This window comes from Chrysoperla carnea, chromosome 1 (assembly GCF_905475395.1).
Source record: "Chrysoperla carnea chromosome 1, inChrCarn1.1, whole genome shotgun sequence".
NCBI classification, from domain to species: Eukaryota; Metazoa; Arthropoda; class Insecta; order Neuroptera; family Chrysopidae; genus Chrysoperla; species Chrysoperla carnea.
This window is the reverse complement of record NC_058337.1, coordinates 125224830-125251996: the sequence shown is the minus strand read 5'-3', so window position 1 is coordinate 125251996 and position 27167 is coordinate 125224830. Positions and strand designations below refer to the sequence as shown.

The following is a 27167-nucleotide window of genomic DNA, read 5'->3' as shown; positions in this document are numbered from 1 at the left end:
ACAGAGTCCGCACGGATATTCCAGGGAATTGTGAAAACGGCGAGTTTGCTTGAAATGGCACAATGCTATCGGACACAAGCATCAATAGGCGTCCGGTAGTTTGCGAACTACAAGCTGCTCCTGAATGAGAATATTTTAAAAAAGGGCAATGTTAAATGGAGGGAGAAACGCATTTCTGGTACTACAAGACAGATATGATCTGAATCCGAAGATCTTATAACGCTTCAAAGAGCCTCTATAAACAAAATTGTTGCGGTTATTACAGGACATTGGCTAGGCGCCAGGCAAACTAAACTAACGATTATTGTAGGTGTGTGTCACATTGGGGAGGAGGAAGTAACGATGTCTCATCTTTGTCACTGCACATCTCTTGCCACGAGGGGATTCTCACTTCAGCCTGCTTTTCCTTTTTAAGTCCAAGCAGGACAGCCACTCTAACCTAACCTACCTGAAATCGATAAAAATAAAAAAGCCAAGCTACAAGGTATATATTGTTAGATCGTAAAAGTTTCAGAAGAGACGTTTTTTTTTAAGTTACCTAGCGTAGTAAAAATTCACTCAATTCTGGCCAAAAAATGTAGGAAGTCTGCATTAATTATTTAAAGATAAGAATCAAACTAAATTAAAGCGCATCACTAATAATATGTTATTAATTTCAGCTCGTAGTCCTGTGTTCGCCGCAATGTTCGAACATGAAATGGAAGAACGGAAACATAATCGTGTAGATATAACTGATGTGGATCATGAAGTTTTACGAGAAATGTTACGATTTATATACACAGGAAAAGCAGCAAATTTAGAAAAAATGGCTGATGATCTCTTAGCAGCAGCTGATAAGGTAAACAACAAAAATCAGCGACTCAAATTTTGTATCCCATAATTTTGGATTTTATTTTTAATTGTATTTTTGTTTTTATGTCTTTTAGTATGCCCTAGAAAGATTAAAAGTAATGTGCGAAGAAGCACTATGTACAAATTTATCGATAGAGAATGCAGCGGAAATATTAATACTAGCGGATCTTCATAGTGCTGATCAGTTAAAAGCTCAAGCTATTGATTTTATTAACACGTGAGTATTTAACTTATGATTTATGTTTAATTTTAAGGATTCTTTTTCATAAGGATCTTTTCAACTTTTTTTGTTCCCGTGTTAGGAATCGTAGTTCAGTTGAACGACGACTTTTTAAACCATCGTTTTTGTCAAAACGACATGAGTCTAATTTTATACATAAAAGAAGGATTTTTACTTCGTAGGTTAGTAAAAATTCAACTAAATTTTGTTGTTCCCTCCTAAATGTGATTTTCATTATTTCAGTTATCTAAAGATAATTTGTTTGAAAATTTTCTCACATTGAAAAGCATTTAGTAGCACTTCTAGTGACCAAAAAATCTACTAAATGAAATTAAATCGGATATGACTGTTAAAATTTGAGAGCTAGATTGTTTTTTTCTGTCAATGTCAAAAACTGTTATAATTTTCCAAATATGGCGAACACAGAACTTTTTGTCGGTAAAAAATTAGTTTTGACGGATTGTAAAACATGTTTGTGAGATTGGATATTGAATCGAGGCTGTAAAAGATTTTCGTATTCTAAATTCAAGAAAAGACAAATAGGAATTCAAAGTGAAAGCCTCCATTCAGTCCGGAAATCTTTGTCAGTTAGACGCTTAGCGAACATGTTCCGGTTCTCCTGTATTGAAAATAATTCGAGATTTTCTTTAGATACTGAAATAAATTATATATAATTATATGTATTAGATAAAAATGATATTTGAATTGTGATTTTTTTTTTACCAGCAGCCATGCGACAGATGTAATGGATACAGTTGGATGGAAACAAATGATACAGACTCATCCGCATTTAATAGCCGAAGCATTTCGTGCACTTGCAACACAACAAATCCCTCCGATTGGACCACCACGAAAACGTGTAAAACAAAGCTGAAAACAGCCACCGCCCTCCGCGTCGCATCTGCCGTGTACTCCTACCCCTGCAGTTAGCGGGGGCCTCACAAATATGTGATAATAATTACTATTATAAATAAAATAATAATAATAATGAATTAAAAAATACCAAGTGTTGTGTGGTACAAAATAAAAATAATTATTCATTTTTTTGAATACGAAAGAGACAAATGGACAAATTAAATGAATTTTTAAAAAATGGAATAATTAGAATCAAATCCTTCATCAACTCTTAACCTAAAAATGTGAAAACACTTGTGTTTAAAAAAAATATAATAATAATAATTGTTTAAAACAGAAATTAATAAAAAATTGACTTATCATTATTATTATTAATATTGTGTTCAGTGTTAAAACAAGAAAAATAAGAAAAATTGTAATGCGCATACGCATACACATGCGCATTTAAAATTATTATTATTGAATCTTCCCACCAACAGTGTTGACGACAATATAATATTGTTGTCTATTGTTCTTGAATAATATTTAAAAAAAATGCAATTGATATTGTCTCGCTCTGTCGTCGAATATCGTCGTTAAATAATTTGTGTGTTGTGTTTTAATCTCTCTCTCCCCCCATCTCTTCTACCTTTCCATTGTGTGTTGTGTTTTTTCCTGTGTTCTCCTTATAATTGCGGCAATAGAAATTTTACAAAAAAAACTCTATCCCCCAAGAAAATTAGAATTTATTAAAAGATAGTGTGTTGTCACAAAAAAATGCTTTAGGTGGTTTATTAATTCTTGAAATAAAAAAAAAATAAAGGAACTACTAAAGGATTCAAATTGACAAAAATAAAAACGTTCGTTTAAAAAAAATATATATTTGTGATAATTATTAACGTGTGGCCACAGCTTTGATGATTAATTTGTTTTCGTTTTGTGTTCCTTAATTATTATCTGTTTCATTTTTATTCTTCTTTATTTTATAAGCAATTGTCTTGACAATTTTATTTTTTTTATTAATCGAAAGAAGATCCGAATACTGCTGTTTTTGTTTTTTTTGTTTTAAAATAATAATTTTTTTTTAAAAAGAACCAATAGATTTATTTTTATTTTAAAATGGCCATTCAAATAAGTTATAATAACTTGATGCGCATGATCATCAATAAAAAGAATATCATCCCTCCCTCTTGTAATCTTCTTTCATGTGCTAAAAGTTAAATCACTACTAGTTCGATTCTAAATAAAAAAAAATTAGATGATAAATATTATTAAAAAAAAAACAATGATCTCTTAAAAAATGAAATTAAATTTGTTTCAATGAAAATTTAAAGAAAAAAAAAATGTAATTTTCAATGTAAATCTCTCTTGTAATCCACAGAAAAAAAAAATAAACCTATTCATATTCTTTTGATTTTGAAATAACAAAATTTTAGAAAATTTTTGAATTTATCAAATATGATTAAAACAAATGTACGTGTTGAGCTGATTTAATTTTTTTGTAGCATAAAACCCGAGCATAATTATTTCAAATCAAAAGTATATTGTAAATTGTACATTTAAAAAAAATTTAATTTTTTCAAAATAAAAACAGTGTTTGTTGAAAATATTTATTGGCCTTTTTATTTTTAATTTTCTTTTTAAACCAGTAAAACACTTTTTCATTTTATTTTTTTTTCGTTAAAACTTACGTATACTTTTGATTATTACTTAAAAATAATTTTTTCCAAACAAAATTTGATCATAAATCGATAATATTATTGTTGTTGATTTCTTCATGAAATTTTCCAACGTAACGTCACAAAATTTATGATCGAAATTTGTCAGATTTTTAAGCTTCTTAATTTTGCGTTGACAATAATACAGTAAAATTTATAATTTTACTTTTAAAAACTACACCAGAGTCGAAAAAAAACTATTGTCTAAATATGATCCCATAAACTTATTGTGATACTTTTTTGCCTTTTTTGTAAATTACAGGTGTATTATTCTCGATTTTCATTCAAATTATTAAAAATTAAATTGAAAAACACGTTTTAAAATTAATCATTTTATAAGAAACCCCTTCGGGTTAGCAAAAAATACACAAACATTGAATTTTTGTCTATAAAAATACTATTCAAATATTTGATTAAAAAAGGATAAAAGACTACTAATAATTAATCTAAATAAGGCAGGAGAAAATTTATAAATCAATTTTATAACCATTTTTTCGCTACTTTTTCTGCTTTCCAAATTTTTTGGACTTTTGTGGTTGATTTTTACTAGTAAATACTTGTAAATTAGGAATTTGTACTGTATTTTGTTGTTATACGCAAAATATTGACTGAAATTTACCATCTTGTTGGAAGCTAAAAATAATGTAAGTGATTTAAAATAATTAATAATTAATAAAATAATATATTTAAAAATAATAATCAATAATTTTTTGTGATCTAAACAGTATTTTTTAAAAGGAAAAAAACTACTCGTTAATTAAAAAAAATCATTCATTTTTAATTTATGTTGTTGAATAAAAATTTAAATAAAAACATCATTTTTTTTTAAATAATGGCATTGAGAATATTTTTTTGAGTTATATAAATATTATTTTCCCCATTTTTAAATCATTTTATCGTTTTCATATTTTGATAATTTTGGATGATAAAGTCATACAAGGTAAATATTTAAGAATTGTTTTTTTTTTTTTTGTTGGTAATCTGCTTAGAGATTAATGTGGCCTTTAGATTAAATTTTTTGTTTGTGTTAAATTTTTAAGTTAAATTCTTTACATGGACTTCATTCATAACTTAATATTCAATAAAATTTAAATTTAACGTAAGTCTGAAACTAATTTCATTTAATAACTGAACTGAATTTTCTTGAAAAGTATTTTAATCGTTTTATTCCAAATACCAATACAGTTTTATAATTGGCGCAGCCGGTAGGAACATTAACTGATTAGAGCCACATTACCAATTCAAATTTCAATTTTGAAAATATTTACCCAGTAACTTTTATTATTCCAAAAACGTGTCTTATTCATGTTTAAATATGCCATATTTATTCTGTGATAAGTTCATTAAGCAACATAAGTTCATTTATTTTCTCTTGTTTTTTTTTACCTTTTTGTTGAAGACAAAAAAAAATACATTATTTTTTGTCTGTATTTTTAAAATCGAAAAAATTTACAAAATAAATTATTAAAAAAAAAGAAAACACTTAGCGAATATGCTTAGAAAATTTAAAAACCAATGAGAAATAACTTTGACTGCATTATAAATAGTTAATAAGTACAATATTTAAGTACGAAATTGGTATAAACATGTGATTATCGATTTAAAAAACTATATTTTGTATCAAATCGCTCAGTTGGTTCCATTTGTAACTAGAAAAAAATGAATACAAATGTATCATATCGACATTTCTCTGATATCTTAAGAGAATTTCGATTTTTTAATACTTTTATTTACATAATTATATTTATCTAAACTATTATATTCCCAGAAAACCACAACCAAACATAGAAATATGACTGGTGTCATCAGACAAGTTGATTTGACCTCATAACTAGATAAAATATGTCACTGAAATCACTTTATACCAATTTTGCTATTAAAAAAAAGAAACAATCGTTACCTCATTTATCTAAAAACTTGTTGCTGAATCGAAAATATAATAAATTAGGACCAACCAAACACACGTAATTGGTTTCTAATGTCATTATTCAGCGTCGTTAATCGTATCATGATCATCAGCTCGATATAATTTTCATAATTAAGAATATAAATAGAAATTGAAACAAATAGTTTAATTTTGATTTTGTAAACGTAACAAGTAGTTTTATTTAATTAAGTTTAAAATCGTTTTTTTCGAGTGTATGAAGAAAGTATATAAGTCAAAAGTGCCGACGACAAAGCCGTGGCCAGCTTTTTCATCGTCTTTGTTTTTATTATTCATTCACACACATTTTTAACTATTATTTTTTTTGTCTCGTTTAATTTTTTTTTCATACATTTTTTTTTTGTTTTGATGCACCAAAATTCAATAAAATTTTCATTATTAATTAAAAAATATTATTTTTGTTTTTTATTTTCTTTGCCTTAGATTTTTTAGGTAACAAAAATTATGTGGTTTCTCAAAACAGGTAATGGATAATATTATTTAATTATTTCAAACTAGATTCGATTATAAATAGTCAATGTTTCTAGGGGAGGTGATATAGAAATGAGTGAACAATAATTTTGGAAGAATGTTAACACTTTATAGTAAATGCAAATTTAAAAGCGCTTAATTCCTGATGAGGTAATTTTATGGAGAAAGTTTCTATGAGCCTCAAGTAAATTTTGGCAAAAGCATAATTTTTTAAATAAAAAAATTTGATTGTCCATAAAATGCACATTTAAGCACGGGATGGTAGGCTATTATTTATAAGTTTAATCGATCAAGCAATGGAATTTTTTAAATATGAAATGATGTAAGTAGGAATTTTTCGATATAAAGCTGGAATTTTTAAAGCCTAAGTGAAAAGATTATAGTACAGGGGACGGTTCTATTTTTTTTTTAATGAAATTTTATTGATTGATGAACATGCCTGTAATAGCTTGTTTATCGAAACTTTTCGGTAGACAATTTATCTATCATGTGCGTATTTATCAATCAAAATTTCATAAAAAATAAGTCTTATTTAGTTATCAGATGGGTGAAGGTCGACCTTATACCGTCTCTTAGACTATAATTTTATAATAATCTCAAGAGACGGTATATGGTCGACCTTCACCCATCTGATAACTTTATTAATATTCTGTAAGAATCATGTGAAGTAGCTTCTTCAAAACCCCCTCCTAATTATTTTTCGAAGAAGTAACTCGTAGCTTATCGAAATAATTTCCATATTTACTATGTCTAAAATATTTCTCCAAAGTATAATTACGATTAGCTACGTTTATTTAACTAAGAGTGGGATATGAAGAAGCCCTTCATATGATTCTTGCAGAGTCATTGATTATCGTTGATGATTATATTAGAAAAAAATTTAAAAATTGAAATAAAAACAAAGCAGTACTTCATGTCTACAAATAATTCAAGTAGGGCTCAATCATTTCCGATACTCAATCATTGATTACAAACTACAATTGAATTGTATAATCCTATTATTTTACGGGCTATAAAAACAGATGTTATCAATCCCAAATTACAAATCAAGATAAACAAATTATTTTGAGTAGCTTTAACAATTTCTTTTTTCAATAAAACAGATTCTCGGTGTGACGAATTTTAAAGAGGTTTAAAAAAACTCGTTATATATTGAGTAATTTTTTATAGCGAGGTTTGGGTAACTAAAATGTATTCTTACGTGAGCTTACGATGGTCTTTGTGCAGCTTTCACTTCCATCCTTATTTATATTTATTTAGGAAACATCCTGATTGTATATCTTAAGTAATACCATACAATCCCTGTTTGCCAGACTTCAAAATGTGTGCCAGATAACAAAAAGTATAGAAGGGCTGTTCAAAATTTTTAATTTTACGAATTTTCGCTATTGCAGCAACTTTTCGGTCTTTTAACCCACTTGAAATTAATCGAAATGAGATCAGAGACTTGAGGTGCTGGCTTCATTATCATCCTCGTTACTGAAACAATATTCTGATGGCTAAGCACATTCCAAGAAAATATTTAACTGTAATCAAATGAATGAACAGGTAAGTACAAAAAAAAAAAAAGTTTATTATTATTAAATTTTAAATAAAAACAAATTTTATCACAGAAAAGTTATTGACTAAACATAATTAATTAATAATAATAAGTACAAAATTGACTAAATTATGAGTAAAACAAATTGAAAATATTCAATTTTATCGAATAATTCACAAACTTAACACTTTTGGATACTCAACAAATACTTCTATGAACTTTAACTCAAAATGTCTCCGGCCGCATGCTAAGTATAACTTAGTTCCGGGTAAAATAAATATGAAAATGACCATTGAATGTAAATAAATTACAAATTGTCCTAAACGTGTTAAAATTAAAGCCTAAGTCAAGAGATTGACGAAAATTAAAACTACTTTTCAACCGCGATAGTATCGTGACCTTAATTATTACAACGCGATTCGGAGCAATGAGAAATAAATTCATTATAGAACTTCTTCAATGCATTGAAAAAGAAAGCCGAAGAAAAATTGAGATAAGCAACGATTTTTGTGATTAAACAGCCTTAACTTTCATTGTAATAGTTTTAAGCTAGAACTTCATTGAGCATGTAGCGGAAAATATCCGATGTAAGTCACAATGATCAATCATATTTGAAATTAAAAAGTTTTAACATTTTCCGGATTAGAAATTGTAAATCGGTTAAGTTTGGGTGTTCATATTAGTATTTTCGAAAGTACATATTCTTTATTAATAATATGAACACATTTCTTAAAAAAATGTATACAAACATTTTGAAATCGATCTCTGTGCGAAGGGACAATCGTGCACGAAGCAATGGTTGGCCGCGTTCGCATTAACCCCTTGTTGTCTCAGTACGGTTTAAAATTTAATTTACTGTACAATTAATCAACACTTTACAAAAATAATTTAATAATTTAGATTTCAGTTCAGCTTAAATATGAACCACGGTATCCTCAGTAACAAAGTCATTCGGACAATTCTCTTTATTATCCATAATCTCAACAAATTCATTTGGCACGACATTTGTCTCGTCTCGACAGAATAATGTATATGGAGGTGGTGCTTCAACATTATCCAATCCCTAAATACATATCACAAGAATTAGTTTCGAAGTAACAAGATGTTTGAAAGAATAAAAATTGTGAAAGAAACTTACTCCTCGGCTTAATATTATTTGTTGTCGCATTGTTTCAGCATAAGATGGTGGTCGATTTTGTAACCGTTCAATCACTAATCGTTGTATCGAATTCATACTCGCATTACTTCTTTGGCTTGCACGGCCAACAGCATTTCTATCAGATTCAAATCTGAAATAAGAGATATAATTAATAGTTTTCCTAAATCTTAATAATCTATTCAAGAAAAAAAGTATATTTCCATATTGATATGGAAGTATAAATTCGTTAAATGGCTTTGGATGGAACCATATCCAAAGAAATGACCTCCTGCTGTGTTAATAGCTCCAAATAATTTATGGAGTAGTGGTCGGGAATAGGACAATCCTTTTTCAGTATCACATCGGACTCTATGATCTAAGCGTGTCCCACCTCAGGATAGTCACTTTAACCTAACCTAACCTAAACTACGCTAACCATCGCTAAAGAACCGTACTATTACAAGCGAGAGTTGCTTGAGTATATTACTCCACGCTGGTTGTTCAGTCGAATAAAATATGGTTTTAACTGCTAAATGACCTTTGCTAAAAGCTGGAAATACTTCAAGACAAATATTTTAGAGAGGTTAACGCAAACAGAGAAATGAATTATAAGACTCCGAATTCGTGCCAGAGCTACTGACACAGGACTCTGAAACTTATTCATAGTTGTTTTTATTCCCAAATATAGGAATTGAAATGTGGACTTCAATTTTCTTTTGAAATTTAAAATCTCAAATCGTCCGGATTTTCAAAATAATGCAATGAATATATTGTGTAACTAAGTCATGATAATAATGTAGTGAAAATTTTTATCAACAAAAGAACAATAGATACATACTTTACAAGGATTTTTTACCGTCATACCGTTCAAGTTCAAAATAATTTCATTCTTTTGTATTATTAGTACGAAAGAAACAAGGAAAAAATTTAATTGATGTTCCGTTATTGTTTAGTAGATAGTAATTTATTAAATACTTGCATTTGTAAAACAATACTCCTATGGAAATTAAACCTGAGACCACCAAAGAAATTTTTTGTTTATTGACGGTTGAATTTTAACGTAATTGCCCATAATCGTTAACACCGAATACATTCATCAAATACTAACGACTGAAGAATAACATTCGAGATTTCTTTGTTGTTTTCTAAACTTAAAGCTTCTCTCGACATGTTAAGTTGAATAGCTGGCTCATAAATCGGAACAGATATAATATTGTATGAATACGCTACTGTTTCATTACATAAAATGTTTGTTATTTAGAAAATAGGTATTTCTATATTTACATTTCGATGTGTTAGATAAAGGAGCTAAGTAATTTATACTGATATGAGGTGTATGTAACAAATATTTACGTAGATATCTTTTTATCAGATCCTGGTTTAAAATTATGAGGCCCCAATTAGCACACAATCATAAAAAATTTGTTTGTAATAAATCAGTCTTTGTTGCTTCTCAGTCTAAAAGTATTCTTAGCTTCCCTAAAATAAGTTATTGTCTTCACCCCGAAGATAAAATTAGTTGTACGACATTTTGCCTCATAAAAGCACCAAATTATGAAAAATTTTTTAGGATGTAATGACTTGCAAAATATTTATTCAAATTTCTGTCTAAACTAAACTATTGGTTTTTGGAATGTTGGCTTTTTTATAAGGAACAGCTTTCTATGATAAGTGTTTTTCTATGCCACATCGGTTATGAATTAGAGTGAGATCTATCTTGAAATTCAAAGTCAAAATACGTTAAGACACTTATAAGCAGAGGCAGATTATCCGTAAGGCAAAGTAGGAACGTGCCTAGGGGCGTGGAAGTTTTTAAACAAAGAAGCTTGTTATTATATAAGTAAATGTTATTATATAAGTAATAGATAAAATTTATAAATATGATCGCCAGAGTGTTGCTTGCCTAGGGTGCTCTCGACACTTAATCCACCTCTGTTTGTAAGCAAGTTATTCTTATTTTTTAGTAAATAAAATTTTTATCGTTATAAGATTAATTATTATAGGTACTATTTATAAGTGTCAAATATCTAGGTATTATCAATTAATTACCTGTAAGTTGATATGAAAACTTTCCAAATAACTGATCCAAGTGCAATTACTCCTAGAACAATAGCTATACCAAATGCCACGGACGATGTATATTCAATCATACTCACATCCTGCCTGGAAAAATTTTCTTTAATTAAAAAATTTATTGCCTAAACTTATTTTTATGTTTTATTTTTGTAAAAGGAAATTGATTAGAAAAAAAATTAAGTGGTTTTTTTTATCAAAAGTCGTTTCATAAAGATTGGAATCAGGAGCGCACATCACACTTACGAAAATTTTACCTACTTCTAAAACTAAAAGAATCAGTCGAGGATAGAAGATAATTAATAAGATAAAATATATTGAGTGGTTGTAAAAAAGGAGTTTCAAGCATTTTCTTGCAGAACCTACGGGCGGTTTCTAATTTCTCTTTACTCCTACAGGTTCAAGCTTAAACGTATTAACCGTTGAGAAGCTCCAAGTTGCTTGAAGTCTGTTTTATTAATGATAATTTAGCAAACAATACCAGAGACTAAATCAGTAAACCGATATATTCTCTGACAATACTGCCCGTGAACGTCTAAAGATAGAAAAGGTTACCGTTTAGTAAGTTCCACGTTTATGAATTACCGTTTTCGATAAGTATAAGAAATTTCTGTTAATAAAAGAATACACCAAAGTTACCTTAAATTGTGGATAAAAAACTATGATTACGAAGTTAATGACAAAATATAGTCTTCTGAAATACGCTCCTGTTTCTAATTAAAAAAATGAAATATGGAAATTTTCAAATTTATTAAACGCGTAATAGAAAAACTGCAATAAAATGAAATTCAAGAGACTGTTTCTAAAAATTGGATACCCATCGAATAAATTGATTCCTAGGGCCTTAGCATAACGTCTTTAATAGAAGAAATAGTTAGAGGATGGAGATTTGGGCTAATGTACAGATCTAATAAAGTACATAAATGCGCTTGGATATTTTGAAAAAACATACGAAGAAACTGCATATTTTATCTCAAAGAAGTTTTTGTTGTGTCGCAAATTTTATCAACTTTTGATAATCCAAGAATGTTAATCAATTAAATTTCATTCCAATCAATTTTATAACAACAACAAAAAAAAAACACTTGTTCTTGGTGGCGACATCGAACAAAAAATTGGCTTTACTTTTTCAACAGTTGGATGAATTTTCTACATCGACTCCAAATTGCCTAACTTATCAAAAAACTTAAATAACTAAAGGCGTCTAATTACGCCTCTGATTTTTAGGAACTTTGTTTATGGATAAAGACAGACTATGAATAATTTATCTTAAATAAACACAAATTAAAATATTACCGAAAAGAATATATAATTAAAATCTTACTGGCATGTATTATTATAGCACACTAATCCTTTTTGGCAACAATTTGAAACATCACACTTTTGTAAAAGCCCTAAAAATACAATTTAAGAAGTTAATTATTTAATCACTGGTGAGTGCAGTTTCTTAGCTCAAAAACACAATGTGGAACAAAACGTGAGTACAAAACAAATCGTTAGTAAACAAGTAATTTGCGTACAAATTCGGAAACAATGGGGCAATTAAAATACAGTGGATCCACGGTAATCCGATAAACGTTTTGCAAGAGGGTGTCGAATTATCGAATTTGTCGGACTATAGAGTACTAGGCCACAAACCCCTTGTATTCCGGAACTTTTTGAAAAAAAATTCCTTGTGATCCGACATATTACATATCAAAGACTTTAAACACTTAAAATTTTATTATATTTTACATTTTATCACTAAATACTTATTCACTTTATCAAATTCCCAACACCTCCACCATTTTAACATTGATAGCCGTATGCAAATAGTAATACATGTACACTTTTGCAATTTGGTTCAATCATCAACCTGGCAGCCAGCTGATCAGCCTGGCAACAGTCTGTCTACAAATTATCACGTTCAAAACCAGTGAACATTTTTTACAGGCGATTTGTATTGAAATTTTCAGCTGTTTTTAAACAAATGTTTTGAAAAAAAATTTTTAATTTTGCTATAAATGAACATTCGAAACCGAATGAATAATTTGGCACAAACCGAACAAAAAAATATCGAAAATTACATGCATGACAATTTCCATGCTTTCTTCCGCATGATACACATATTTTTAAGCCAAGAAATCGCACTAAAACACTTATTTTATTTTTTTTAAATACCTGGACACTTAAAACATTCTTCCGCTCCATAATCCGCGTAAAATCCATCTTTGCAAACACAAATACTATCTTTACAAAGTAACTCAAATGAAAAACATACTTTTGTGCATGAAGCATTTAACGAATATCCAATATCTGGTGGCTTAGGATCTAATTCTAAACCAAAAAAATTTTTAATTAGAAAATAACTATTACGATTCGATTTATTGATGTAAGTATTTACCGTGATCACAATTGATAAAAACAATACTTAAAAATAAATATAAACACACTAAAAATATTTGAACTTCCATTATTAAACCACATCGAAGGAGAGTGCTTTTAAAAACTGACTAAATGATATAAATATCACAAAGTTATTATTAAATATTTTATCATAAGTAATTATCTAAAGTATTGACTTTAAAAGTAACATAATAGATTAGCAAATCCCAACAATTATATCACTACTATATACTATGCGATGTTAATGCTTAGTACGTATACTTACATTGCAAAAATAATAATAAAAATTTATGATTAACGCCTTTATAAATTAAAACAATTGACTGACTTAATTGTTGAAATGCCATATATAGACAGTGCTGATTACGCAACCGTTTGTTTTTTGTACGTCATGTAAATAAAGAAAGATAGCCACTCTTACACACAAAGTAATAAGAGTATCTTTCCTTTCACTTCTTCAATGGATATAGTAATAAACAAACAAACACATTAATAATATATGTAACGTATAAATAAATATATTTGCGCCCTAACGGGTAAACAGTGATATTTACGAAAAAAATTTTCAAACAAAAGTTGTTTATTTTTCGATAAGGGACATGTTTTACAAGTAAAATTTTGTTTTATCTCTAACGGTTTACAAAATAGGACCTACGGACCCAAGACCCAATTGATCTATGTTGCTCATTTACGAACTCGACCTCACTTTTTACATCCTAAACACGCTATAAAAATTTCAGCTTGATATCTCTTTTCATTTTTGAGTTATCGTATCGACAGGCAGACCGACGAACGGACAGACAACCGAAAATGGACTAATTAGGTGATTTTATGAACACTTTTCAAAAAATTTGTTCAAAGCATCAATATTTTTAAGCGTTACAAACTTGTTACTAAACTTGGTATACCTTAATATTTTTCATATGTACATGGTATAAAAATATTTTGTGATGATATTTAAAGCCTGTATTAAAGGCGTATCTGAAATTATATTATCTGAAATTTACTATAAAATTTTATAAAATATTGAAATCATATAACAAGGCGGAGTTTGAATTAAGATAAGTTTTAATGAATTATTGCATGGTTCATTCGCGTACCATGTATTATGCATATTGTTGTACTAGCAGTAACCCGCTCGCTTCGCTGGAAGATCTCACTTGTCCCCCATGCATAACACTCGTAATATATAGCTTAACCCCTGTGTTACTTAACTTAACAATCCGTACCCCTATTTCGTGTGTTATAGAAGGGGGATAAGTGAGAGCAAGAGAGATAAACTTTACTTTACTTCTAAGCCCATTGAAGCGGGCAGGTATCAAACTAGTATTCAATAAATTACATAACTAAATCTATAAATTGGAAACAAATTTCCGTAATAAAAACTTTTATTGTTATTATTATAATTTTAAAAACTTATATTGTTATTATTCTAATTTTAATGGCCGTAAAACTAATAATTAAGATCCTTTTATGGGGTCGTATATTATCAAATTATTATAAAATATGAAATGTATATAAATATTTCTCTAAATATCACCTAAATTAATTTTTTTTCTCCAAAAATACCACTATTTACTTCTATATATACAAAGGAACAGTTTTACAACCTGTGTTTTCTTTGCGAAAATTGCAAAAGATCGGAGAAAAATTTAGTCTCCGAAACAACTTTTTGTATACTTTGTTAAAGGACAACAAAAGGAACTAAAAAATAAGATCATCATCTGTAAGATCATGGAAAGTATAAAATGATTACTTACTCAAAAATGCTCATGAAAAGTTCATATGCTTCCTACAAACATTTCCTGGGTCGATTGATAACCTTTGAATATTAGAGCAGGCGCTAGATAGAGTTGAGTTTGCAAAAGTCGAGTACCGCATTTTGTCAATTGATTCTTTTTCAGAAAAGCTTATAGATTAATATTCCGGGTGCTGTCAGCAATCCTGTTGGTCCAATTTTTGTATATCCCTCTCCCCTCTACAGAAACAGTCAAATGTAAATTTTTTGAACCAAAAGCTACCCGGTAATTTTACATCTTTACGTCAAAAAGGATCCTTGAAATTCAACCACAAGTCTGCTATAATTATTACGTCTACTCTGAATGTTTGCCGACCAGATAATGAAGACGTATTATCTTCGGCAGATTCATCTGCTGTGAACTTTCTCTCCCGTATTCTCTTTGTGTTCTTTTCATATTCCTTGACTATTGAGAATTCTAAGGCTTGCTGTTCCTTTTTATTAAAATTTTTCCTTTTCAATATCAACGGACTGTAATTTTTTGCATACTTACTCACTCAATTAAGTTTAACCTCGCGCCTGTAGTCATGTGCCTACTTTATCTTATAGATAATCCGCCTCTGTTTGGAAACTAATTCATTTTTGAAATATTTTGAATTTGATAAATATATAGACGTATGAAAAAATACGGTATTTCACAATTTTACGAATCCTTCAATCTGAGCTTCGACGAAGATAATGTGCATTTCTACAACTTCGTGAATAGTAATAAGAAATGCTTGCTTCTCTGATTTCTCCGAAAATATATACTTATTTTCTTAGATCTTTGTATTTATTTAACTGAAAACATCCTGCCTCCTGAAACACGTTCCCTACTCTTGTCGTTTTATATATTTCCAAAAATTTAATACCAGTAACTTCTTTTCCTATAAGATGTGTTGTTGAAAAGTATTTTCTGCGACCCTTTGAATGTATTTCAAAATACAAAACCATTTATTTAAATATTACGGTTACATATTTTACAACAAATAATTCATTTGTACAAATTAATATTCAATAAAATCGAAACATCCCTCTATCAAATAAAGAACGTTTCATTATCCAGTCAAATTACACTTTGAAGGTTACAAAAATTCCCATAGAGCTAAAAATTGGTATGAATGTTCCGATTACTATTATAAATGAATTGTGAAAAGTCCCCGTCAATCCCCTTTGTACAAACAATTTTATTGAGGGGGGAAGTTTGCAAAAATAGGTTTTTCGCGCTTTTCAGCAAAACGATGATTTTAACAGCAAAAATAGTTCAGACAAAAATTATAGATCATTCAATTTGCTACAAAATGTGTCTCTGCATCATTTTTCATAAGTGCTGCCATTTTTGTGGTGATATAGCGGTTCAAAGAATTGAAAAAATTATTTTATTCGTTGAACCGTTATACGAGTAAAAATATGAGTCCCTATATCTTATATATACCAATTTTAAAATTTTTAGAATATAAATCAACGTCAAGAACTCCGTCCCTATTTTTATTTAATAGCATGGCCTGAGTAACATCTGTCTTCCATTCAATTGTCAGCGTGGTGATGCTCGTATACCTGCCTGGTTTCAAAGGTCTCATACTCCACAAAATACTTTTAGTCGTAAGTATTGAAAGAGGTGGTGAATTTTGGGAGTACCTGAAAGACCAGTCATCTGTAAAAATTCATGTGCAGTGTCGAAAAAATTATTCTGGAAAGAGTAGCATTGATGCTGTGAAAAGACAGCGCCAAGAAGAAGAAGCTGGTTCATCAAAAATAAGTCCTCATAGTTTTACTCGTATAACGGTTCAAAAATGTATTACGAAAAAAATAATTTGTTCAATTCCTTGAACCGCTATATCACGAAAATGGCAATAATTATGAAAAAAGGTGTAGAGACACTTTTGGTAGAAAATCGGATTATCTATAATTTTTGTCTGAATTATTTTTGCTGTTAAACTCACCGTTTCACTGAAAAACGCGAAAAACCTATTTTTGCAAACTTCCCCCCTCAATAAAATTGTTTGCACAAGGCGGATTGATGGGGACTTTTCACAATTCATTTATAATAGTATTCGGAACATTCATACCAATTTTTAGCTCTATGGGAATTTTTGTAACCTTACTTATATTTTATGGACTAATTTGACTGGATAATCAAGTATTTATACTTTTATAAATGATTGGAATTACTGTAAATGACTCGAATCGAATTCAGATTTTATTTTAACACACAAACCAAAAACCATGTGTCATGATTGTTATTTTTTGATTACGAAACTTAATAAAATGCTCGTTAATAACACTACTCAGTTTTTTTTTTTCGTATAGATATTACGTTACGATACAAAGCACAAAACACCAAATATTTAAACATTAAAAATTATTTATGAGAAGATGGCAGCAATCTTTAATCAGTCAACGCAACTAAAGCTTCAACGATATTCCCATGATGTTCGCGTAATGTTCTTTCAGCAACAAGTCTTGATATTTCTAATTCTTTTACAATTAAATCTACATCTTCCTTCTTAATTGATACTTTTAATAATTCACGTTCTCTTGCTTGTTTTTCAGCCGCTTCTTTATTTCTACGATCACCGATCAACGATAAAGCCTATAATTACGAAAATGTTAATATCATTCCACGATTAATGCAATTCATTGCTTACTCCAGAGAAATCTTGTGAAGATATTTCCTTTTCTTCTGCGTAATCCGTAACACGTTCTAAATCAGCAGCTCCACTATCATATTTCGCAGTTTTTTTCTGTTGTTTATCTTGTTGCCCTTCATCTGTATCCCCATTTACATTTTCTTTTGCCATTTTTTAATTCGATTCCTTGTTATGAAAAAAAGGACGTGCAATTTTTCTAGGTTATAAAATGATTGACATATAGAACGTTTTTAGTTTAAAATAAAAAATCCCTAAATGTACTTGAAATTACCTTGGTAGAACTAGATAAGGTATGCTCGATGTAGGACGAGTTTTGGCTCAGTAGGTGCATGTACCCAGTCGACGCCATTTTAGCTTTTTCCCGCCTCCTGATTCAAATGTTGTAAAAAACATGAATACGTTTGTGTGAACAATCCTTGTGTGAAAAATAGTTCCTGACAATGAATAAATAATTAATGATTAATGAACTTTTTCCACCTCAGATTTTTTCAATTTTTAATCTATAAACAAAACATTGACCAATTTGACAGCTCAAATGGAATAGTGAAGGCGCTGAGTGTCTACAAAAAGATTCTTAAACTAGAACAAATTTGCAATTTTCTCATATATAATTATGTGGGATTTTCTTTCGCTAAGGGCTCGCGATCGACTTATAAACTAATAATTGGCCGGAAAAATGATCAAACTGAATAGTTACAATCGTGCTAGTTTCGTTACTATTTCATAAAACGTATTATTATGTGCATAACATTAAAATATAGCCATACCTTTAAAATGAGTACCGCAAAGTACAAAAATATTTTTAACTGGCCAATCTACGGCCGTTTCAAACTAAGCGCTTCGCGCCGATCTTATGCATTATCATTTTTGTATACAATTTTAATTATATCTCCATATCTATTGGTCTTATCAAGACGAATAAAAAAAGGAAATATTTGCTTTTACATGTTTGAATAAAATAATATTAGTATACAAAATTTTCAATAACTTAGGAGCTATGGCCTTATAAACAATTTATTTGTTTATAACAAATTTCCCACCACTTAGAGCTATGAGCAAGCTGAAAATTCAGATTCAGCGGGTCAAAATACGTCGACAATACTCCTATCTACAAAAGAGCATACCTTGTCTAGTTCTACCAAGGAAATTACTATGTATGTAAGCGGAAGTTAAATTTATTATTATATTATACAAAAAAAAAATTTATAATAATTTTTTTTCCTAAATTTCAGATATTTATTCGAACTATATGAAGAATTTTATAATTTAAAATAGTTAAAATTTTTGAACATTGTTTAAAACTATGCAAACTTTTGAATTTCGCTGTTTCAAAAATGAATAAATATGAAAATATTTATTGAATTGAAACGTAACTAAATTTGAATTATCAACAGTGGAAAAAATGAATTATCTATTAAATTTCATCCAATTAGTAATATTTTTCGTTATATTATTATTTTTTGAAAATATTCTTGTACATTTTGTAAATATATTAGCATCAAATATGAAATTAAAATAAATAAAATAATATAAAATAAACCATAATTTTTATTTCCCGCGTATGGCTGTAGACAGCGCTGATTTAAGTAATGTGGTCCCCTCTAGAACCTCTCACATTGCACCGTCGCGAATACGTTGTGGCGGCTATTAGTGGTAACTGACCATCATTCTCTTTTCAAAACGAATCTGCAAGGTTGTATTTAAAATAATATTAAAAATAAATAACAGTGAAATAATTCAATACGAATATTGTTTTGTGTGTGTACGTTAATCTATTTTTTAAATTCAGTTCAATCATATTTTTTATATTATCATGGAGAAAAGAATAGACTTGGAAAAACGAGGAAGGCAACCTGGCGAAGTAAGTGTTTATTTTTTAACTTATTAAGATATCGTCCCATATTTATATATTACATACATTTTACATGTCAATACATGTGTTCAGGTATTATACGATAAAGGTCGAAAATTGATTAAAAATTTTATTAATAATCAATTTTTTCATGAAATTTGTGTAATATTTTAGAATATACATTCAATTGAAGAAAACGCGGGGTTCCATTCCATATACGCAAACATGATTGGTTACTTTCTTCCGCTTCAAAAAAAAACAAAAAATCTTTTTTTTTTTAAAACTTTTCTTTGAGTTATTTTATTTATCTTTGAAAAAGTGTAAACAACTGCTTTAATCTAGTACTTGAGAATTTCGATTACACATGATTTATAAATGATTAAGTTTGGAAAAATAATTGAAAGAAAACTCGAAAAATTTCCCTCGATGTAAAATTGGGGAAAAATTAACTTTCTGATAAAAAGTTCAGTAATTATATGTATTAGTAATTAATTAATTCATATATATAAGATTTTAGGACGCTAATGACGCCATATTTTAATACTTCTTTTATACTTCTAAAGAAAATATGGAGATGTTAATTAACTTTAATTGAAAATACTGTAAAAAAAGTTTCAACGATTAACTTTTTTTTATATTTTCCGCCGAAATTCATTAAAGTTAGCTATTTGTTTACATTATTTTTTATTGGAAGCTGAACTTGAAACAAGAATGACGCCATAATTGAAACGTCAATACGCTTAAACTAAATTAATAATGATCATATTCACTAAAATTGTTTAAAATTAACTTTAAAATTTCATAATTAATCAATTTAATTCGATTATTGTTAGTGTAATATCGTATTGTATGTAGAAATAGTTAATTTTAGCGGTCTATCGTTCAAGGTATTTTTATCGGCCATATTTGAATTGCGACGTTTTAATCACTGCATTACCCGCCATCTATCCGGTTGTTAGTGGGTCAATATTAAGAATTGATAAGAAATAATTTTTAGATATGTTTGAAAAATTTGTATGAGAATGATTTTTGTTGAATAATTTTAGAGTTTTGATGTATAAAGGTATTCAATTTTTAAGATAACATCGAATGTTTTTAATAAAAAAATATTTATCTATTTGATTGCTGCACTTGTGTGCATTTTGTGAGGGCGGTTCCGACGGCGTCATGTGTATTATGTAGTGTAGACGAGTGTCAACACATACATTCGTCCATTTTTATATTAAACTAAATAGAGTTTTGTCGTTGAAGTTCGTCGTTTATGTTGGTCGATTCCTCTAGTCTTTACTGGATAATAAATGTATATTATACACATAGTTGTGTATCTCCTGCTCTGTGCTCCTCATAACGACGTGCCGTGCTCTTGAATTCGCATAGCGTGTAGTTTGCCTCAAACACTTGATTTATAAAGTACATCATTGGATCAATAATAATATATATTGTACTTTATTTATACGTATTTACCATGCATATTTTCACCTTGAACAAGAAGTTTGCAGTTCTTATGTTACCACGATACGTTTTTGTTTCAATTCGAATATTTTCATTTTGTTTAGATTTTTGTTTTGTAATATGTATTGTCATTTGTTTTCTTCTTATTACGATCAAATTTTTATTTAAATATGAATTTGTATGAAAATCAATTTTTTCATTATAACTATACGGCATTACTGAAATTGAATATTTTTACTTAAAACAACTTCCGATTATTATGCCACGTGATTATCTTGCATTCATACTTTGCAAAAAAGTACTTAACTTTAACGTAATAGTCTTATTTCTATCTCATCGTATTCGAAATAAAATTTGAAACAGATAAAATAAAAAATATTTATAATCAATAATGCTATGCTCAAAGATTCTTCCGGCATGATGATTTCCTAAAACTTTTCAAGGTGACAGGCAATCAACACGCTGTTTTGTCGATCCAAATTTTTTTTTTGTATTACTGAACTTCTGCTTTTGAGAATTTTCGTGAAGAGAAAAATTACTTGATGGGTTCTTGAGAATATCTTCTTAAATTGCATTTCTTAATTTTTGAATCGTACACTGGTTCTAAACCTATTTTATAAATTCGATCAAATTAGAAGAAAAGTTCAAATAGTATTTTTCAATTAATCACTCTTTAATTAATACTTTTTTTTGTGAAAAATTAATATTGATTCTATGTACGGTTTATGAGAAATTAACTGTCAAAGTCAGTGTTTTTATAAAAAAAGCAACATACCGTACAGAGAATCGATATTAATTTTTCACAAAAGACATTTAGAAAGTTGATTAATTGATAAATAAAATTGAAAATTTTCGGTATCATTTTCATTTTCACCCTTTATCAAAAACATACACGTGTTTTATCGTTTTAAGTGTTATAAGTATGCGATTCACATATAATATTATCTAATTGTAACACTTAGAATGGTTTAAGTTTTACGTTTATTTTTGACTGAGTGTAAATCGATTTTTCGTTTTTCTGCATTGCCCTGTCTTAACTAGGAATATTGAGTTCGATATCGATACCTCAAGATGATCCGTTTCACCTACAATTTATTTAATTGTAACTTTTGAGTAGCGATTATAATCTTCATTAACCTGCAGCTCCAATTCATTAATAGCTATACTAAGCTTAGCCCGCCCGCTAAACACAAATTTTACTACTATCTCTTGGGCAGTCCTTCTGCCGCCGGCCTGGCAAAAGCCTTCGGCAGTGAAGCTCGCATATAGCTCTAATAAATACCTATTCACAACACCTTAATAATAATAAATAATACCTCAATACTATTAAAATACCTGTTCACAATTCTAGATAAATATGGTGGAAGCGGAAATAAATACATGAGTACATAGTAGGGTAATATAATGTATTATTTATATGTGTCTCCACCATTTATTGCATTTAATATTTTTTCTTTAATTTTCTAATGTTTAGCACAATTTCCTTAATTTTTTCTTTCATATAAACCTTCTCCTGGTAATAATTGACACAACAACAAAAAATAATAAGCGAAATTTTCCACCCGTTATTATAGCTTAAAACCTAAGGAATATTGTACATTTTTATTAACTAAAAACAGTAAAAACCAACATTTTTTACGATTTCTCCATATACCACCATGTAAAAAGGATTGCTTTTAATATAATTAGTGTCTTGTAACCGTACCAAGAATCCACTTGAAATTTATATAGAAGACATTAAAACGAAAAATTTCAAATTTTTAGTAACACTATCGTTTTGGTATCGAAACGCAAGTTTTTTGTTTGAAATCCACAAAAATTTATTTTTATTGTGGATATGATCCAAATTGGGCACTCGACCCTAAATATGCTGCCGTTATATATCACGGCCGTGGTTGATACAATAAGCAATTCAGGCGTGTTCTCGTATCTCTATGCATTTGGTGTTTGGTACATAGATACTTTAAAATGATCGATAAGAGGTGTTAAATGTTTCTAGATGATAATTTCTAAATGCCTTTTTTAACGAAGAAACACGGCCATTATCAAGAAATTTTTGTTCAATTCTACATTAATTAAAATTATTAAATTATGACAATACCTAACTATGAATATCTAAATTATGAAATTTTTCATAACTAACATGCATTTTTTTTGTTCACAGATTACAGAGTTAAATTTAGATAACTGCAGAAGTACCAGTATTGTTGGATTAACAGATGAATTTACAAATTTAGAAATATTAAGCTTGATCAATGTTGGTTTAACATCACTCAAAGGTTTTCCAAAATTACCAAATCTAAAAAGGCTCGAATTGAGCGATAACAGAATTTCAAATGGTTTAAATTTATTGGTCTCAAGTCCAAAATTAACAAATTTAAATCTCAGTGGTAACAAGATCAAAGATTTGGAAACATTGCAACCATTGAAAGAATTCAAAAATTTGAAAAATTTGGATTTGTTCAATAATGAAGCAACAGTTGTTGAGGGTTACAGACAGAAAGTATTCAATTTGATTCCAAGTCTTAAATATCTTGATGGGTAAGTTATCTTGAATTTGGTTATATAATAATTTGTAATAAATAGATTCTAAAACTCTGCTAAGCTGCGGCCAGGTGTAGGGAAAACAGATATAGGACGAAGTCATAGTCAATGAAGATTTATCAGGCTTAATAACGGTTTAAAGATATATAAATTGTTTTAGGATGTTTTAGGATCCATAAAAATGGTGAAAATATTACATAGCACAAGAGAGATAGATTTTATAACACAATAAAGATTCTTAAAACAAGAGAGATATACTTTAAGACTGTTAGCAAATTGTTGGGATTCCTTACAACAAAAATTCTAGCCCCGCTCGAAAGCTTTCACTATCGTTTTCCACGAGAATTGAATTTTTTTCGTGCTGAACGTTTAATCTGATCGCCGTTTATATTAATGATAATTAACGACTAATTTTTACACTTAAAATAAACTGAGACGAGGCTGTTAAACAAAGTCTTAAATAGATTCGATTATCCGTCTTCCGACCGTATGCCATTTTTATCAACTTTATTTCACTTTCGTAGTCTTGAACATTTTTAGAAACAGCGATCAGATAAAATATTGAATTCAAATTTGTGTCTCCCACAATAAGCTTCAGTGAAAAATCACTGATCTAGGTTATTTTTTGTTGTCTGGAACATGTAGTGAATAAAATTTATGATTTTGAAAGTATACTTTTTGAAAATGATTAATTAATTCTGTTTATTTTAATTTTAGTTTTGATGTCAATGACAAAGAAGCAGATAGTGAAGGTGAAGATGATGAAGTTAACGGCAATGATGGAGATTCAGAAGATGAAGAAGGTAAGAATGATGACGTTCCTACAAGCAATAGTTCTTCTCTGCCACTACTCATGTATATGGTTTATGGGCTGATCTTCCATATGGGAAAGCTTTACTGTAAGCATCAGTTGTGGCATACCATTTCATTTGATCCTCCTGTCATTCCAATTTATATTTAAGATAGATTTTCGGGGATATTGTTTGTATCTCTTAAAAAGAGAGGAGAAATTCAAAATTTTGTTGTTTCTATTAAGTTAAAAAGACTCAAAAATTCCGATTATTCGAGTAGTTAGTTCTTGAGATACCGTAGAATCACCAACTCTCCCGGTTTTTCTATTTTTTGGGACAAAATCACTCCCAATTTTATGAAACTCTGAAACAAAAAGATTGTTTGCGATTTTTTAAGGAGCATTTAATAAAAAAAAAAATACAATAAATCGAAAAAAAATTTTTCGTCTTTCCAATTTCAATAAACTCAGTACTTACGATAATCTTAACTCCAAAAAATAAAGAAATCCGTTTCATTATATTTGAAGGCATAGTGTCTTAGTTAGCATTCAAAATTTCTTACGAAGGTTGGCTACTTGGATCAATTTTTTGCAACTTTTTAACCATTATTTTCCTAGTTACACGATTATTTTTTTCATTTTTAATTCAGTTTTCGAGATCTGGAATTATATGAGAAAAAAATATAAAATTGATATTTATTTGACCAAAAATTCTAACTTCTTATGACGATAAAGTTCTATGTGACTTCAAAAAATGAGGGAAAGTGCGATAAATTCGAGTCGAAAAGAATTATCCTCATTAATTAATTTTACCGCCATTTCATAAATCATCTTAAAAGTTAATGCCACAAATTATTAGTTATTTTAAGTAAACTTTTGCTAGTAGTAATACTAAATTAGTATCCACAGATGAAGACGATGAATTGGACGAGGATGATGAATTAGATGATGAAGAAGTTGGGTTACAAGCAGTTTATAACGAGAATTTGGAAGATGATAGTGAAGAAGAAGATTATGAAGCAGAGGAGGATGAAGAAGAAGATGATGAGGATGTTGATGAAGAAGATGAGGAAGAAGATGGCGAACAAGGTATGTAATTGTTTTAAATTCTTCTTGAAATCTTCAAATATTAAAAAATTCTTGGCATAGAAGATGGCAATACCAAGTTTTTAAAAGTTGGGAAACACTATATTTATCGCATTCGGGTGAAAGGTTGTTCCCGAGAGGGAACCACAGAGGACCCCTTGGTCTAGGTGCTAGGAAGCCATTTGCTGTATCCCGCTTATTCTTATTATTACCCAACTTTTTTTTTAGTAAAATAATAATAGTATCAATTCAACGGATAAAGCCCATTTTTCATACTAAGGAAGTTAATAATATTTTATTTTACAGAATTGTGTTTGTTAGAAAGTATTTCCCCTCTAATGATCAAATTTGCTTCAGTTGTCATTAATAACCTATATTTTATAGTATAGTTATAATGCTTTTACGGCTTACAAAATGGGCAAACGCATTTTCAGATTTTAGTCAGTTTCGATTAAGGTTTAATATACATAATTTTGCTCGATAATGGTAGCCTTTATATCGGCATATATCGATTCTTATTTGGATCTACCATTTATTCGTTTAGATTTTTATGTTTTTCACATTAAAATTCAAGAAATACGATCTTAATAATTATTAGGAAAGTGTAGTGAGAGTTAAAATTTGGCACTAGAAACTTCTTGAAACGATTCGGGTTTTAGCACCTAAGATATATATTTATTTACAATTCGAACCAATAGTATTGAAAAGCATTTTTTTTTTTTTTGTTCTCATCAGAAAATTAAATTAATTTATTGAAATAACAAATTTTTTTTTACAGAATCGCCAACCAGAGGGAAAAAGAGAAAGCACGAGGATGGAGAAGCAAATTAATTTTTTAAGTATAACAAAAATGTCTACGGACTTTGGACTGTTGTGGAGGCCTTGTAAATCCTCTTGTGTATAAACAAAACAAAAAATAAAAATTAAAAATAAATAAATACAATCGACCAACAAAACAGATAACAAGAAAAAGTGCGTGCTTGAGAAACAATTTTAGTGTGAGATTGAAATTGTAAAAACAAAACAAAAAAAATAATGTACACCATGTTTATTGAATCCTCCCCAAAAAACAAATCAAATCCCTCTAAAGGATTTTCATAACATCGTAGAGGTTATATAATTATTCTGAAATCATTCTTTTTCGTCCCAAAAGTATTTACAATCAATTTTCATAATATATTTAAGTAACAAGTATATATTTAATTGGTCGATATATGACGCAGTGTAAAAAAAAAAAATCAATAACGCACGCGCATGAACACGTCCAAAACAAGTTTTCCTTTTTTTTTTTTCATAATATTTAAGTTTAGGTTATAAACACATTATTGGATTTTAAACTTTGTAAAACATGTTTAATTTTTTTGAATTTAATTGTATAAAATATATGTTTTTTGTTACATAAACACGTATTTAAGAAATAATTGTAAATGAGTAATTTTTTTTGTTTCTTTTTATTGTTTTTATAAAACATTTTCTTTTCAGAAATACGCATGCGTGTACATATGCGCAGAACCAGTAATGTGTTTTTAACAATCCAGAGATATCTCTTGCACTAGATTTTAAGCACACTTTATAGATAATTCTAGTTTTGAAGACATCCAAAAACATACATTGCAATCTGTTTTGAGAGTTCAGTGGAGCATTACCAATCGTGAGGTAATTCATCACTGATTAAAAAAAAAATTGAGTATTAAGAGAGAGCTGAACGAATGAAGGTAAAACAAAAAAAAATTTACAAATCAATTATTGCAGAGTTATAGTCTGCCCCCCTAAAAGAAAATATACCATCTTCCTCGCTCCCACACAATAATTTTATTTTTCTCCATAACCACCCTTTCT

General features: G+C 28.9%; 4 protein-coding genes across 11 annotated transcripts in view; 2 read left to right on the top strand and 2 right to left on the bottom strand.

The window, feature by feature from the left end:
• LOC123305166 (protein roadkill) overlaps positions 1-2065 on the top strand; it is a 281683-nt gene extending 279618 nt beyond the window's left edge. For 4 of the 5 annotated variants that reach the window (XM_044886801.1, XM_044886797.1, XM_044886800.1 and 1 more), the window contains 3 exons: positions 660-838; positions 927-1069; positions 1799-2065. In XM_044886801.1, coding sequence (XP_044742736.1) covers positions 660-838; positions 927-1069; positions 1799-1946 — 470 coding nt within the window. In that variant the 3' untranslated portion in view covers positions 1947-2065. The remainder of the gene's footprint in view (positions 1-659; positions 839-926; positions 1070-1798) is intronic. The other variant, XM_044886799.1, reaches the window with a different exon arrangement.
• A 5734-nt stretch (positions 2066-7799) lies between these two features.
• On the bottom strand, positions 7800-13267 carry LOC123305502. Its single transcript, XM_044887233.1, has 6 exons — positions 13175-13267; positions 12952-13107; positions 12116-12185; positions 10768-10881; positions 8719-8869; positions 7800-8643 (listed from the first exon to the last, which is right to left on the bottom strand). Exons 1-6 carry the CDS (start codon positions 13242-13244, stop codon positions 8494-8496), a joined length of 711 nt encoding a protein of 236 aa, XP_044743168.1. The 5' UTR covers positions 13245-13267; the 3' UTR covers positions 7800-8493.
• Positions 13268-17060: 3793 nt separating this feature from the next.
• Positions 17061-17838, bottom strand: LOC123305038 (huntingtin-interacting protein K). The gene is made up of 2 exons (XM_044886641.1): positions 17602-17838; positions 17061-17546 (listed from the first exon to the last, which is right to left on the bottom strand). Exons 1-2 carry the CDS (start codon positions 17752-17754, stop codon positions 17343-17345), a joined length of 357 nt encoding a protein of 118 aa, XP_044742576.1. The 5' UTR covers positions 17755-17838; the 3' UTR covers positions 17061-17342.
• Positions 17839-19212: 1374 nt separating this feature from the next.
• On the top strand, positions 19213-26262 carry LOC123305495 (acidic leucine-rich nuclear phosphoprotein 32 family member A). Of its 4 annotated transcripts, none has more exons than XM_044887223.1 (5): positions 19213-19465; positions 23073-23449; positions 24170-24351; positions 25152-25331; positions 26107-26262. In XM_044887223.1, exons 1-5 carry the CDS (start codon positions 19418-19420, stop codon positions 26157-26159), a joined length of 840 nt encoding a protein of 279 aa, XP_044743158.1. In that variant the 5' UTR covers positions 19213-19417; the 3' UTR covers positions 26160-26262. The 4 variants fall into 4 exon arrangements, with proteins under 4 accessions (XP_044743158.1, XP_044743157.1, XP_044743159.1 ...); XM_044887222.1 differs by having other exon boundaries at positions 25143-25331; XM_044887224.1 differs by having other exon boundaries at positions 19214-19465; positions 24170-24255; positions 25143-25331.
• Positions 26263-27167: the final 905 nt, after the last annotated feature.

Bases quoted from the DNA above. Each gene is read 5' to 3' on its own strand.
- LOC123305038 (XM_044886641.1), bottom strand. From the start codon at position 17,754: ATGGCAAAAGAAAATGTAAATGGGGATACAGATGAAGGGCAACAAGAT. The intron at 17,547-17,601 runs GTAAGCAATGAA...TCGTAATTATAG, and splicing joins CTTCACAAGATTTCTCTGGA to GCTTTATCGTTGATCGGTGA.
- LOC123305502 (XM_044887233.1), bottom strand. From the start codon at position 13,244: ATGGAAGTTCAAATATTTTTAGTGTGTTTATATTTATTTTTAAGTATT. The intron at 13,108-13,174 runs GTAAATACTTAC...TTTTTGGTTTAG, and splicing joins TTTTATCAATTGTGATCACG to AATTAGATCCTAAGCCACCA. The intron at 8,644-8,718 runs GTAAGTTTCTTT...ATATGTATTTAG, and splicing joins AAATAATATTAAGCCGAGGA to GGATTGGATAATGTTGAAGC.
- LOC123305495 (XM_044887222.1), top strand. From the start codon at position 19,418: ATGGAGAAAAGAATAGACTTGGAAAAACGAGGAAGGCAACCTGGCGAA. The intron at 19,466-23,072 runs GTAAGTGTTTAT...TTTTGTTCACAG, and splicing joins GAGGAAGGCAACCTGGCGAA to ATTACAGAGTTAAATTTAGA. The intron at 25,332-26,106 runs GTATGTAATTGT...TTTTTTTTACAG, and splicing joins GGAAGAAGATGGCGAACAAG to AATCGCCAACCAGAGGGAAA.